Genomic DNA, 15,472 nt, shown 5'->3' with positions numbered 1-15,472 from the left:
GTTAACGAGACTTAGCCTGCAGAGATAGGAAGGGACATCCTGGGGAATGATAATAATAATAATGTAAAAATAATCACAACAATAATATAACATGTAGTAATACTTTCGATACAGTATTATTATAGGGCTTCCCCGGTGGCTCAGTGGTAAAGAATCCGCCTGCCAATGCAGGAGACACGGGTTTGATCCCTGGTCCAGGAGGACCCCACATGCACAGAGCAGCTGAGCCCATGCCCCACAACTATTGCGCCTGTGCTCTAGAGCCTGGAACCAGCAACTATGGAAGCCCATGTGTCCTAGAGCCTATGCACAGCAACAAGAGAAGACACTGCATTGAGAAGCCCGTGCACCACAACTAGAAAGTAGCCCCTGCTAGCCACAACTGGAGAAGAAGCCCGTGCATGCAGCAACGAAGATCCAGCACAGCCAAACATAAATTGAAAAAGAAAATGTTTCAAGTCTACAAACAGTAAATGCTGGAGAGGGTGTGAGAAAAGGGAGCCTTCCTACACTGTTAGTGGGAATGTAAATTGATACAACCACAATGGAGAATAGTATGAAGGTTCCTTACAAAAACTAAAAATAGAACTACCATATGATCCAGCAATCCCACTCTTGGGCACATCTCTGGAGAAAACCATAATTTGAAAAGATACAAGCCTGTCAATGTTCATTGCAGCACTGTTTACAATAGCCAGGACATGGAAGCAATCTAAATGTCCACTGACAGAGGAATGGATAAAGAAGATGTGATACACACATACAAGGAATATTACTCAGTCATAATAAAGAATGAAATGCAAGTTGCAGCAACACTGGATGGACCTAGAGATTATTATTCTAAGTGAAGGAAGTCATACAGTGAAAGACAAATATGCTATCACTCATATGTGGAATCTAATTTTTAGAAAATTATATAAATGAACTTAATTACAAAACAAAAACAGATTTTGAAAACAAGCTTATGGTTAGCCAAGAGGAAATGTAGTCTGGAAGGAGGGATATATTAGGAGCTTGGGATTAATATAAACACACTACTGCATATAAAATAAATAACCAACAAGGACCTACTGTGCAGCACAGGGAACTCAATAATCTGGAATAACCTATATAGGAAAGGAATCTGAAAAAGAATGAATATATGTATATGTATAACTGGATCACTATGCTATACCCCTGCACTTATCATAACATTGTATGTCAACGAGACTCCAGTAAAATTTAAAAAACAAAACCAGAAAGAATGACTCAGTTTGCTGTACTGCAGAAATTAACACAACATTGAAATCAACTGTATTTCAATAAATTTAAAACAAAAAGCAATGATGGCCAGGACAGGGAAGTGACTCGGCCAACAGATATTCTGGAGCAGGAACCCAGTCTGCTGTCGCCTGGCTCTGCTCAGAAACAATAGACTGCAGGGTGAGTGGGTGTGGAGGGACCCGAGGCCCTGCCCTAAACCCCCAGCCTCTCTAGGGGGCGGCAGTCAGGGGTGGCGGGCTGGCTGGGGCCTGGGGTTCCAGCCCTTACCAGGCCACATGGGGCGTTCTGCAGAGTCACTGTGAAGGTGCCCGAGGAGCGGCTCTTGGCCAGGATGTACTGACACGTGGCGGGGAACGTGTAGCGGCGGCCGTCGAAGGTCGTGAAGTGGATGTCACCAGTCACTGAACACTCAGCTGAGGGGCAGAGAGAGGCAGCTGACCCGGGGGCTGCCCCTCGGGGTGTGCCTCTGCCCTGCGGCTCTGAGCACCCAGAGGAGATGGCATCCTGTGCCTGGCGCCCTGGCCCTCCCTTTGAGAGCCCCGGTTACTGGGGAGAAGCCCCCCACGTCTGAAGGGAGACGCAGCTCTCCCCTCCTCTCCCTCTGACCAGAGACCAGGCCCTGAGCATGGAGGCCAGTTTCGGTCCAAGCCCCTACACTCAGGAGGGACCCGGTGAAAAACCCTCCCTGCCGGGGCAGAACAAAACCCTTCACTAGTCTGAGCAGTTCTGAGAACCCAAAGAGGGGCAGGCGGAGCCAATGGGGCTGAGTGTGCGCCCCACCCAGCAGCCGGCCTGGCCCTCTGAGCTCCCCGGCCCTAAAAGCTGCGGGCTGAGAGAAGGGGTGGAGCCCAAGTGGGGCCAGACGTACCTGGGCAGACGGACGTGCTGCACACCCACTTGCCCGCAGTGCATGTGCTGAAACGCAGAGACCAAGCGGGTAGGGACTCACGCCTCCAGGGCTAGGACGGATGCTAGAGGGTTGCAGAGCTCCTTCCCAGCCCTCGGTCTTCCCAGCTCTAAAATGGGTGGTGGAGATTCCACCCACTGAGTGGATCTGATGAGATCTGTGACTCAGAGGTGCTGAGTGCGTGCCCTATGTGGTCAGGCTCCTAGACGGTGGAGGGGTAGCCCTGATGGAAAGCCCCAGAAGCCACCGCTCCCCCTCCCCAGCAGTGGACACAGACCAGGAATTGCAGTCTTCTTTCACCACAGAGCCAGTCGGGTACAGGGTCCCATGGAACTCACAGGGACACTCAGCCGGTGCCACACAGCCCCCATCCTCGAAGATCAGCCCTAGGGTGACAGCAAAGGCCCACTTAACTCACCGCCACTCCTGTTCACAAACCTTTCCTGGCTCTCCAGGGCCTGTGATAAAGATCACCTCATCCACACTCTTTCACCACTCAGTTCACTTTCAAACTTTCTCCTGTATAAATGCATGGCTCAGGCCAGATCTGAATCCCCTTTGAGCAAGTAACCCCACCTCCAGACCTTTGCTCTGAGAACGACTCACCCCACACAAAGTGCATGCTGACTAGCTTCTCCTCTTCATCTCTCAGAAGCCTGTCACTGTATCTAGAACCAGCTAAGGGGCCACCTCCTCCACGAAGCCTTCCCTGATAATCTCTCCCCACAAATGAATTCCTATATCTTTTCTTGTCTGAACTCCTGAGCTGCTCCTCACCATATTATGCCTCAGACTGGAGTTATATGTGTAAGTATCATCACTGCAACCAGACTCAGATTCCTAAAGTCAACAACTGTATATTTTTTATCCTATTCTCACCAAGCAAGCTCTGCACCATTAGACGTGTTGCACATTTATACACCATGAAAAACAGTACATGGATGAAAGTTTAAACAAATAAATACATGTGTGATAAATGAATAAATGAATGACTGAATAACTTGTCCCCATCTACACACCTTAAAAAGCTCAGTCTCAATGAAATTAAATATCCTGATGAATCTGCAAGAGCTATGACTCTGCCCCTAAACTTACCTCCCTTAAGCCATTCATTCACTCATTCATGTATTGTTTGTTCCTTCCTTCCTTCATTCTACAAACAGACATACTCTGACCCCTGGCTTCACGCCCATCTATGCCAGGCCAGAGAAATGCTGCCAGGCACCCATTGAACCACTAGCATACCATCAGGGCAGTAGCAGCCATCCACACAGGCTATCTCACTGTCCACACAGGATGCCCGCGGCTGGCAGGAGGCTGGGCAGCAGGCGATGCACTCGTTGTAGACAAAGGCCTTCTCCTTGCAGAGCACCACTTGGAAAGAAGGCAGCATGGTATGGCCTGCCCGCTCCCTTCTGGCCCCAGCTCTGCCAGGACCCAACCGGGGCCTACCCAAGCCCTAGGGTGGGGGTAGGAGGGCTTTCTTAGTCCCAGTGGGAGCACCAGGTGACCAGGAACTTAGTGAGAACCTGGAAGACCCTGGAGCCACCTTCATCGTACTCGGTGGCCCCAGGCCAGTCCCTCCCTCTCTGAGCCTCAGTTTTCCCATCTGTCTCATGGGGATGGAACCTCAGGGCTTAACACTGTTGATCACTGTGGTTCTCAGCCAGGACAGGACATTGACCTGAGGCCTGGGAATGCCACCCACAGCCCCAGGACAGAGCTTGTCTGAATCCCTCCCTGCCCACAACCAGGCTGCACCTACTGCATGACTGTAGCTGGTTCCTCCACCCCTGCAGCGGCCGACCTGCCTGGGCACATGCCCGGGCATACTCTGCCAGTGCTCTGCACCAGGTGGCTTCATCACCTGCTGATCTGTGCAGGGAAGCCAAGGATATAAGATTCACCCTGCCGCCAGCCCCCCAGCACCAGATAGAGTCTGCCAGGGCTCAAGGTACCCCTTCCCACCGGAGCTGGGAAAGGGAGCCAGGGCAAGCAGCTAGGTATACAGACCCTAGACTGGAAGTAGGAAAATCTGGGCTCTAGTCTCAGCACTGCCCCTGACTGATGAGACCTTGGTGGGGGGCAGTCAGGCCCCATTTCTGGGCCTCGACTGAATGAGGACAGTCTGTCCCACCCATGCAGATACATAAGCATTTCAGAACTTTGGGAAGCATATCTGACTGGGATCATCAAGCTCAGTGGCCCATGTGCTTAGCCCCCACCTACTACTGGGAGAGGTCTCCCCACAGCCCAGTACCACCCTCACTCCTGGGTCCCCACTCACTGGCAGAGATCGCTGGTACAGCTGGCCATGAAGGGCAGAGGGCTGACATAGGCATGGCAGGTGTCAAAGGGGGATCGCAGCAGCGCCTCACAGCGGTCATACACACCCTGGGATGCGGGCCAGGAGCCAGAGCTGGAGGCTGGCAGGGCCACACACAGCCCTCTGACTTCACCAGTCCCACACAGCACTCCAACTTGGGCCCGAGGGAGAGAAGGAGGAAGGGGGAGAGGAGACGGAAGGGGTGTGGACACCAACAAACTTGGTCCCCTGCAGCCAGTGACTTTCCAAGAAGTAGACAGGAAACCAACCTAAGCCAGACACCAGGGTGGGGGTAGGGGGCCGGAGGAGGGGGGTCGATCCAGGAGCCACACCTGCATGGTTCCTTGGCTCTGCTGCAGGCATGGAGGACGGGGCAGGGAGGAGGTCGTGGGCCCTGGAGGCTGGTTGGGGGCCTGCTCCTGCCAACTGTGCACGAACTCCACCACATCGTCTGTCAGCTTCCCTGTAGGGCAGAACGAACAGGACCGCAGGTGGGGGCCACAGGGGAGGCAGGTGGAGCCACAGAGAAGCCAAGAGAAAGGCAAGACGTTGAAAACCGCAAGACGTTGAAAACCAGCCTCCTGAGCTACCATCCCCGTTTGCATTTCCCTGCAGAGCAATTCTCCTGAAAGAGTTGTTTGGTAAGAGTAGTCAAGAATGCTCAAGACCCTCAAGGTTCCCTGGAGCGGCTCCCTGCTGCTCTAAACTCAGAAAAGCAACACCATGCCATCGACAGGGAACAAACTTGTGAGTCTGAACAAGCTCCCATGCCTCTCTGAGCATGAGGGTCCTGTGTGTGATTAGGGCAAATCGTCCCCTTGTGAAGTTATTGCAAGGACGATACGAGATGCTATGGGTAAAGTGTTCAGTGTGTTGTGGCTACTCAGAGGTGTCACTTCCTCTCTTGCTGGAGTCGCTATGATTTGGTCTAAACTCTTCAACTTCCTGCCTCTCCAGCTGGAGCCTTTCTCTCCCTGGCTCCCTCGGCCCCTGCAGCCTGCAGTCCCCTCAACCCCTCCATCCCCCAGACAACTTGCAGGGCCAGCACCACCTGGCAAAGTGTCCATTAGATCCTCACACAACCTAAGTAGAAATCCTCATTACAGGTATTTTACAAATGAGGAAACTGAGGTCCAGAGTGGTTAAAACACACTTGGAAGAGGCCTCTGACCTCCCACCAGGTCTTCATACCATGACCCCAGGGATCTGTGCCAAGTCCCTTTCCACTCCTCCCAGCCCAACCTATCCCCCACTCCAACAAAAACCCCTTTGGAGGCCACCTGGCCTGCGCCTCACCATAGCTGGTCACCAGGTCATCCTGGGGGTCGGCATTGTTGTTCCCACACAGCCCATGGGTCCAGCCTAGGAACTCTGGACTCATTTTAATGTAGACAGCTGAGGTACCATCCCAGGCAAGTGTGAAGGCCGACTGATGTCGCACAAGGATATAGCCAGCAAGCTGCTGTAGACGCAGGTTCCCCATCACGTGAGGCAGCTGGACCCTGCAGGATACAACCCAGAGCTTCAGGGCATCCACACCACCTCCACCAGCCCAGGCCCTTCACCAGAGGACCACCATCCTCTACCCGTAGGACCCACCGTGTGCAGAGGATCAGCCTCACCCCCTGGCCACTGACTCCACAGGGTCTAAGGTCTCTATTTTCCTTCCCCCTGACTTCTTGGGTGCTTGGAAGTCCACAATTAGAAAGGGGTTCTTTGGTTTTCAGAGTTTTAAAATTGCTTTTCAAAACTACAATTTCCCTTGCTATCTGGAATCACGGTGAGGACAATCATGGGATTTTGAGCACTAATAGTAGTGACTTTTTATACAAAAATTATTGACATATTTTATTGATGGTGTTTCAATAAATAAAGGGCAGTTAATTAAGCAGAAAATAATACTTAAAAAATAAAATTGTGATTTCCCTGGCAGGAATAAATCTTAGAGTAACTGAAATTGCCAGTTCCTTTCCCTAGACAGGAGTTTTGGTATAAACAGACATCCACTTTGCTTATATTTTTGGTGGGAAGCAAGAAAGGAGTTGGAAGAGAAAAAGAAAAGGCCAAGAAAGAAGACAAATAGGACATAAAGGAAAGAGTTCAGGGCTCCAGCAATGTTGATATCCTCCCGTTTTATTGGCACAGATTCTCTTAGCCGATCTGGAATTTGGCAACATTAACACAGCTGAAAATCAGGAGGAAAGCAAAAGGAGTGTCTAACAAGTCAAAGCTGGAACCAAAAGAGCCGTCTACCAAGGCCATTCACAGGGAAACACTTTGGATCTTCAGTTCTACACTTAGCACCAGAAAGCTTGGTAACCCTGTTTCCAGGTCTGAAGCAGGAAATGAGAAAGGGGAGAAGGGTCAGTGCAGGAGGGTCCCCCTGACAGCAAGATGAAGTGGCAGCGTATAGCCAAAGAAGGAGAAGCCGGTGAAGAAGAGATGCAAGAAAGATTTCCGAAAGGACCACAGTCTGGGGCCTTTTGATGTAGGAAGCTGGGACTTCACCCCTTAAATAGTCCCTCAGTCATCCCTGAGGTCCCAACAAGGTAAGTGACATTCAAATGACTCCATGCCATCAGAAAAGGGTGAAAGTGTGCTCAAAGTCTGCCCTGATGAGGCTTGAACTATGCAGGATACATTCAGGAAGATTTCCTTCAACTTGTGAAAACAAAAACCTGTTAATCATGCCTATACAGCTATCTGGGAAACTTCACTCATTGCCTGCAAATCCATTGTCTGGAAACCCACAGGGCCTGAGAGTTCCAGAAAGTCTTGAGGGACTCATCTTTCTGTAAGCCCAGCTGACTAGAAATTCAGCTGACCTGCCAGTATGTTTCTGCCATAGTGGTGGAGATTCTGTTTGCCCCCAGAAAACAACTTGAGAAGGGCAGATGCTCAGCCGTCTCCCACCACCCATGCCAAGGAGTAGGGGAGCTCAGGGCAGAAGGTGTTAGCGTTACCTCACGCCTCCACGGGTGACCTCCTTGGCCAGATGGATCTCCTGCTCACCCGCAAAGAAGAGGCTGACAGACCTGGAGCAGGTGTAGGGGAAGGAGCCACACTGCGGGTCGTTGTGCACCTGGCGGGGGGGAGGGGCATTTCAGAGGCCAGCGTGCAAGCTCCTGCCACTCACCTGGTCCCCAGCTTCGGCTGTGGGCCCAGAGGCACCCTGTTGAGCTCCCACTGATGCTGGATTGCCTCCCGCTGCATGGCAAGCCCCTTTCCTCTATCATCTCTCCCAGTCCCCACAGCACCTTTACCTGCACCTCAGGGAGGAGGTGGCTCGTGCTCAGAGAGGTGAAGTGATACAGGTGATACACACACAGCCAGGATTCCAATCCAATTGTGCTGCCTCCCTATTTCTGGACGTTTTTGTTTATCCACCCCAGCTTATCCCATCAGATTGAAAGCCCAGTTACACACTCACACCATCTCACACTCATAATGAACACAACATACATCTCATAGGTATATCACAGGGCACTCTCAATGCTCACACTATAAACACACACTCCTATCACCACTCTGGTAGGGGTAGCTTAGCTGTCCCCTACACACACGTATCACTCCTGTGTCGCCTGTCACATGCGCATCTCCTCTGCCCCCCTCTCAGACAGAACCTACACCTCCAAAGCCACAGGACTCAAGCAAAGTAGGCAGGGGCTGTCAGAGTTTAGGGAAAAGTCTGAAATGTATCTCTGCCAAATGTGAAAATCCATCCCATGAGTGAACAAACCTTCCACTAGATTGTTGTTAAACATGGTTAGGCAGGCTGGAGCCATTTCAACTAAAAGTAGGACCTGTGAAAGCCATTCCATAGCCTAAATATTTTTCAAACGTTTGTGACCATGGTCCATAGTGAGAAATATATACACATATAAATTAAATAAAACAAAAAGTTTTACAAAATAATATTCACCACTATTAATGTGTAATGCATTCCTACAATATTTTCTATTTACACTCTCTTTTTTCTTTATTTTCATGGCAGCTATGACTTATTAAATTCATTTCATAACTTGTGAATGTGTGGCATCCCACTGATCTAGGTAATCAAAACACGTGTGTGTTAGTCACTCAGTCATGTCCAGCTCTTTCTGACCCCATCAACTGTAGCCCACCAGGTTCCTCTGTTCATGGAATTCTCCAGGCAAGAATACTGGAGTGGGTTGCCATTCCTTTCTTCAGGGGATCTTCCCAACCCAGGAATCAAACCTGAGTCTCGCGCATTGCAGGTGGATTTTTTTTTTTACCATCTGAGCCACCATGAAATGACATAGTCATGATGTGTGATACCCATGCTACTCTGAGGCAAAGAGGGTCAGGGTCCCCGGTCCATCCAGGACCTGGCCCCCAGACAGTCCCTTGGCAGGCCTATGCCTGAGACAGAAGGGGCACACCCAGCTGGCATAGGGATGACAGCGAGCACCATGGTCTCCCCCATCTCCCAACCTCTCAGCCTTAACTCCACACTGGCCAAGGTGCCCTCCAGCAGAGCAGCCTCCTCAGCTAGACTCTTCTCCAGGTAGAGAGTGTGCCCGCAGGTGACTGTCCACTTGACACACAGGGTAAATGTGAAAATCAGATCTGTCCCACCATGAGACTGTGACTCTCATATGTGTTCATACATAAGACAAGCTTTTAATGAGCATTAATCCAGGTACTGGGAACAGCAATTGAAAAGACATGGTCCCTGCCCAGAAAACTTGTATCTGGAAAGGAGACCAACTCAGAAACAGATTTTTGTAAGACAGACACAATGATAGGGTAATGGTGTGGAACTCTGGTTCCACAGAAGGGAGCCCCTGAGCCCACTCAGGAGGTCAGAGTGTGCAAAAAGTCTGCTTAGAAGAGGTCATCCTAAGGTGAGTCATTCAGGACCTCTACCATCTCCTCTGTGGCACCACGCTCTTTCTTATCTAAGGTTCACACCATAGCACCCAATGTTCCTTTGACCTAGAGTGTTCTGTCTATCCCCATCCCTTCACTTGTCTAGCTCTAATTCATTCTTCCAATACCAACATAAATACCACTTCCTCCAGCAGGAAGCCCTCCCTGATCACCATCTTTCCCAATAGGCGAGGTTAGGTTTCCATCACATGCTCTTCTAACCATTTGACACTTCTCTGTTGCACTCAGTGGCATTTGAAATGATTCATTTGACTTGATGCCTGCTTTCCCCGTTAGACTGTAAGTTACATGAGGACAGAGACCACATCTGTGTTGTTGTCCACAGGGCCAGCACCAGGCCTTGTGCCAGGAAAAATAGTACAACTATGCACTTAATAAACACTTGGAGAATGAGAGATTACGTGAACTGCCAGGGGCAACCAGAACCATGGAGTGAGAACCATGGAGCCTTCAGCTCCCTCCGGGTGCAGAAGCCCTGAACAAGAGCTGGGAGGGTGAAGCAAAGTGCCAGTCTCTTTAACTCTGCCGAGCAGAGCCCAGGCCATCCACACCTTCAAGGCCTAGAGGAACCTTCCCGAACAGGCAGGGAGCAGTGAACACCTCACCTGGACTGAGAAGATCTGCCCCTCAGGTTCATGGCGCCCCACCAGAGTGTAGCTGCCCTTCCCAGACAGGTAGTAGTAGAGGCCATCAAATGTCTCCACGTGATGCTGTCCCCACGCCCGGCAGATGCTGTCTCTCTCAGGGCCGGCATTGTACACTGAGCCAGGGACAAAAAGGGCATCTCTGTGTAGCAGCAGTGGACACTGAGCCCAGGGCTAGTGGGTTCCACCCCCACTCCCTCTAGCCCAGACCCCTGAGTCTCAGGTCCATAGATTTTCTTAAACCTGTGGCCCCTCCCAGAGGTGGAATGGAGCCCAGACTCACCCATCTGGCAGCGCGGCCCAGTAGCATTGAAGCGCCTGCAGTCACAGAAGGCCGGGTGCACACATTCGCCCCCGTTGAAGCAGGAGAACAAGTCTGCAAGGAAGACGCAAGGCATCGCTCCATCAAGCTGAGAATGGCAGAATCCACTGACGTAGCACCTCTGTCATGATGGGACCCCAAGCCCGCACCCTCCCAGAGAGACATGGAGCTCAGATCCCCATCACGGGTAGCCCCAACTTTCCTCAGGAGCTGGCTTTGATGGGGGCAGGAGCAGGGTGCCTCAGACAGCTGCCCTACCCTCTCCCTAATAGGTTCTGAAGTCTCAGAGTACTTCGGTATGTATCAAGTAGACCCCAGGCCAGCCCCACCTAGGCCTTCAGTTTCCTAAGCTAAAAGTTCTTGGCCACTAGGCAAGGCATCAAAGCTGTGAATACGGAGCATGAGGGGCGAGCGGGGGCCTGCCAGAGCTCTTCATGGACTGCTCTTCCTCGCTGCTCCATAAGCTGAGGGGAAGAGTCCATAGCGTAAACCAGGGGAAGCGGAGGGGCCTCGCATTGGAATGTAGTAGAAAGGAAGGCCACCGAGCATGCGAGGACAAAGCAGAGTGGAGTGTGGTGGGGGAGGGAGCCATAATGTGAGAAGAGGGGCCACAGAAAGAGACCAGGTGAGAGGAGAGGCCACAAAAATGTAGAGAGAGGCTACAGACATAGAGTGAGATCCGGGGGGGAACCACCACTAAACAAGAAGCTCAACCTCACTGGAGTCAGCCAGTGTGAGGGGGGACGGCCGCCGGGCCGTGGTCGTGAAACAGGACATTCCTCAGCCAGGAAGGAGAAGCAGAGTAGAACTGGAGGCTGGGGACAGTGGCAAGAGACCCCCTGCAGGGAAAAGAGGTGCCAGGAGGCCCCGAGAAGAGCCCCAGGCTTCCCTCACAGGCCTTTCTGCAGGCGAGGGCCTCCCAAGAGCCACAGGGAAGGAGAGGCACTTACAGGATGGTGCACATTTGGCCCGATGGAGCCGCCTTTCCCAGGAAGACATGGCCAAGGAATCCAGGAACTCAGCGTCCTCCTTTTACAGATAGGAGACGGAAGAGAATTCAGTCAAGAGCTGACCTCAGGGATGGCAGGCTTCCTGGAGGTCCCAGCCCTTCCTGTTCACTACCTGGAGGAAGACAGTCCCGCTGCTGCTGGGTGCCAGTTACCCAGCCCACCTCTGAGAGGCCTGGAGGCAGGATTTTCAGGTGGTATGAGGCCTGGCTTACACCCTCCCGAGTGGCATCTCACTGGCAGGCTGGGGAGGCCTGTAGCCTGAACACAACCCCCTCCCCTCCAAGCTCCAGCGTCCCCCAGCTTCCCCCGACTCCCTCCCTAGTAAGCCTTTGTGTGCTCCACAGCCCAGCACAAAACCACCTTGTCTGGAGAGCAAACACAACACCTCCTCACCACAGAAACCATATGGGGCAGAGCTGAGAAACAAAGGCAGCCCCTCAACCCAGGGCAGGGGAACATCCCCCACCCCAACTCAGCTTTTTGGGCTCTTCTATCAGCAAAAACAATGCCTCACGGATCACTGCCTGCCGTTCTCAGAACTCGTCCAAGTCGGAACTCTCCCCAATACCACAAATCTGAGGACAAAGGCAAAGCCCTGCTGAGATCCTATTTTCCAGACCAGAAACCCCATCCCATGGTCTCTTGAGATATGAACATCTGAAATCAGGACTTCCCCGAACATCATTTCACTGTGTTCAATCCCTCTCAGGACTCCAGCCTGAGGGTCTAATGTCACCTAGGACTGGGACCCTTGGCACAGTAGGATCCTCACTCTCAGGGCCTAAGTCCTCTCATTTGTACAACTTCTGGGACTGAGGGCCCAAACTGGCCCAGGTACAGGGAACAAGAGCACGTGTTCTTGCTCACAGGGCTGATAAGACATGAACCACACTGAGGGTGTTTGTCTCACGTATTTTCTCCCTCACTGTCACCTCCTCCTCCCTGGGCTAAATCCCCAGCCTCTAGCAAAGACTGGGAACACAGAAGTACTCAGAACCCTTGGTCCCTGAAGCCCAACCCCAGCTCTTTGTCCCTCCTGTGGGTTGTATCTCTCCACCTCCTGCCTGGCCTGTGCTGCAACGAATCGAGGCCATTTCTGGAGAAGTATTTTAAATCCTTTCCAAATGATTCATCTTCAGTATAGATGGGGAGTTTTTAATCATTTTTATGCCATGAATCCCTCTGACAATCTAGGGACGATTATGGGCCCCCTCTTGCAACAGATGTTTCTAGATACATAAAATAAAACATAAGATTATAAAGGAAATCAAACATATTGCAATGCAGTGATCAAATATTTTATAAAAGTGAGTAATGGTAATATTTGTGCTTCTTTATTAATACATTAAATCACAGGACCAAGCGACAGGCCATACCACTGCCAGTATGCGGGAGCAGTGAGCATAGATGCAATCTGGAGATAGCGACAATTGCAAGCTGATAGGAAAATACCTGTGATTTCTATTAATAAGAGTCACAGACACTGCTAATATTCTGTGGTCTATAATGTCTAGCAGTAATTAAAGGGAAGACTAAAATTCCAGTTCCATTGAGGTTCCCATAAATAACAATGCATTTCCCCCCACCCCCACCCGATCCAAGTTCATGGACTTCTGGTCTACACCAGCAATTCTCTAGAGAATGGCTGAGCTCTATAGAGTGAGGCAGCACAGAAATGAAGGGTGGTAAGCTACTGGTCTGAGACCTCCCCTTCCCTTATTTAAGAGGGCATTCCAGGCAGAAGCCTTTGAGGGATCCCCTGGTTCACTTTCTAAGTAGCCTCATTCCTGTCCAGCCTCCTCCAACTCCAATTGCCTTCAAGGAGGGCCATTCTAATCCCTTGTTTGTTCTCAGGAGTAATGTGAGAAACCTATTGGGGTGGCCTGGTCTAGATGCTTCCCCAAGGAAAAGAAGGGGAGGCGTACCCTGGAATCCAGTAAGGAAAGAAGTCCTCTAGGGGAATGAAGTGCTTGGGTAGGATCACTGCCCCACTAAAATGCAGGGATCCCTGGAGTCCAGTGGGGGCATTTATGATGCGGGAGAACACGCTCGCTAGGAGACCATGCTCTGCCTGTGCCCTGAGGGCCCGGCAAATCATCCACCTGCCTCAGTATCCCCATCCATAAAAAGAATGATGAAAACATTTTAAAAATAAAATAAAAACTAAATAAAAAGAATGACAATATTTTCTTTCAGTTCAATCTGGGGCCTGGAGAAATGGGAAAAAAAGATACAAAACCCCCACATAATCCAGACATTCCAAAGTAAGCATGCCACCTCCTTCCTTGGGATCTTCATATCTATTTCAAAAGGGCAGGTATTTGGGACCCACTGTTTTCTGTTATAAAGGATGCTTCCATTCTGCTGGCACAAGGAGCTCCCCAGAGCGAATCCCAAGGGCCAGGGTGTGTGAACTGAGGCTCAAGATTCTCTGGGGGGCCTGATATCAGGTGGGCTGTATTTATATTATGTTTGTGGTTGTAGAAAGGAGACAGACGCAAGCCAGGACTAGAAAAGAAACCTGAGTCACTTGATCCAGAGACCGACTGAAGTTTGGCAAAGAGAGAAAAGTACCACCTCTTCCTAAAGTACAGAGGATCTGATCTGACAGAAAACCACGAAATTCTGTAAAGCAATCATCCTTCAATCAAAAAAAAATTTTTTTTTTAAGTAATAAAGCACAGAGGACCTAGGGAGGGTGAGCAACAGGGGATGGTCAGGATTTAGAGGATGGCTCGCTTCTCAACCAGCCCTTCCTTGCAGGCCCCACCAGGTGACCCGGTTTCGTCTCTCCCCTCAAAGCAGCATTTCTGGGGCACTGCTCAGGGGATGAAGAGGGACCTCTCACAGGGTTTAGGCCAGGCAGGGAATAGAGAATTCCACTCTCCCAAACCCTCACCTTCCTGCTTTCACCCAGGAAAGGAAAGAGCTCAGCTGTCTCCTGATGGCGACTCTGTGCCCTCTTCCTCTAAAACACAATTTATAAATAAACAAAAGTTGGCTATAGGGCCCCAAGGGATTAGGAAAGCAGAAGTAGAAATATCCTAAGAATTTGCATTCTTCAGACATGTACTAAGAATCTTGTTGGTTCCCTTTTGAATAACTGTAGAAACATACTTCCTGCCACCTACAGAGCTCCCAGACAGCCTCAGACCCAGACAGAAATAAGCCCCTGCCCAGTGCCCCCTTCCCCAGGCCTCCCCTTACCTGGCCTCCCATCACGGTGGTAGCATCCCCTATGTCAAGGACTGCCTCCTGATGGCTGTGGCTAGGTGAGAAACAAGCCTGGCGTGGGTGAGGGGAGAGGAGTGGGCCATGCCTCCCCACCACCCAGGCCCATCCCACCCCCTGTGCTAACCTCTGAGGTCACCCATGCCAGGAATGAAGATGGAACCAGTGAGTGGGGTAGCTACCAGTTCTTGCCTACTCACCTGGGATCCTGGGCTGGCTCAGGCTGCAGCTCTGCATTGCCCCGGGGTGTGGGTGCTGCGGCTGGAGGTGGGGGGATTACTATCCACTCAAGCTATGCCCCTCACCCCTTCTCAACCCGTTCTCCACCTGATGGGAAGCCTCTCTCATACCTGCCATCACCCCCATTCTCTCTCCCTGCAGCCTTCTCAAACCCTTTCTCCCCCTCCCTGGGGACACTTTTACAACAAGGATCTCCCTCCTCCTTCCTACTCTCTGTGCCCTGGTTCTCTCTGGTTCCCCCTCCTTGGATCTCTTCCATGCTGCCCAGCTTGAGAGCCATTCCCCTGACTGCGGATGGCCTTTCTTTCCTTCTGCGGTCCCTCTCCCAGGGCCCACTCCCTGGCTGTCCCCTGCTTTCCCTCAAACCTTCTTTCCTTCCCCTCTCTCCAACTGGCCCAGGCCTGTCCCTCTAAACGTTCTCCAGGTTCCTGGCCTCCCCTAGTCCACACCCCTCTCACCGAGAGACTGCAGTGGTGGAAACTCCCCTGCCGGCTCACCCCGGGGCAGCCAGACGCAAGCTATGAGCAGGCAGAACACTGGCGCCGGGGCCCCCATAGGGGCGCGCGGGGTCTGGGAAGCCTGAGCGCAGGACGGAGTCTGAGCGCCTCTCCCGCG

The 15,472-nt window shown here is 51.5% G+C and overlaps 1 protein-coding gene across 1 annotated transcript in view; it reads right to left on the bottom strand.

The window, feature by feature from the left end:
- Positions 1 to 15,472, bottom strand: part of OTOG (otogelin) — an 84,213-nt gene extending 68,741 nt beyond the window's left edge. Inside the window, exons 1-15 of the mRNA XM_065945204.1 lie at positions 15,316 to 15,472; positions 14,818 to 14,878; positions 14,594 to 14,654; positions 11,327 to 11,405; positions 10,338 to 10,430; positions 10,016 to 10,170; positions 7,460 to 7,578; positions 5,793 to 5,998; positions 4,829 to 4,959; positions 4,458 to 4,564; positions 3,936 to 4,045; positions 3,416 to 3,544; positions 2,448 to 2,556; positions 2,132 to 2,178; positions 1,531 to 1,676 (exon numbers count right to left, since the gene is read on the bottom strand). Coding sequence (XP_065801276.1) covers positions 1,531 to 1,676; positions 2,132 to 2,178; positions 2,448 to 2,556; positions 3,416 to 3,544; positions 3,936 to 4,045; positions 4,458 to 4,564; positions 4,829 to 4,959; positions 5,793 to 5,998; positions 7,460 to 7,578; positions 10,016 to 10,170; positions 10,338 to 10,430; positions 11,327 to 11,405; positions 14,594 to 14,654; positions 14,818 to 14,878; positions 15,316 to 15,412 — 1,650 coding nt within the window. The 5' untranslated portion in view covers positions 15,413 to 15,472. The remainder of the gene's footprint in view (positions 1 to 1,530; positions 1,677 to 2,131; positions 2,179 to 2,447; positions 2,557 to 3,415; positions 3,545 to 3,935; positions 4,046 to 4,457; positions 4,565 to 4,828; positions 4,960 to 5,792; positions 5,999 to 7,459; positions 7,579 to 10,015; positions 10,171 to 10,337; positions 10,431 to 11,326; positions 11,406 to 14,593; positions 14,655 to 14,817; positions 14,879 to 15,315) is intronic.

This window comes from Muntiacus reevesi, chromosome 9 (assembly GCF_963930625.1).
Source record: "Muntiacus reevesi chromosome 9, mMunRee1.1, whole genome shotgun sequence".
Taxonomy (NCBI): Eukaryota; Metazoa; Chordata; class Mammalia; order Artiodactyla; family Cervidae; genus Muntiacus; species Muntiacus reevesi.
The sequence above is the reverse complement of the archived record's forward strand: the minus strand, read 5'-3'. Positions and strand labels throughout refer to the sequence as shown.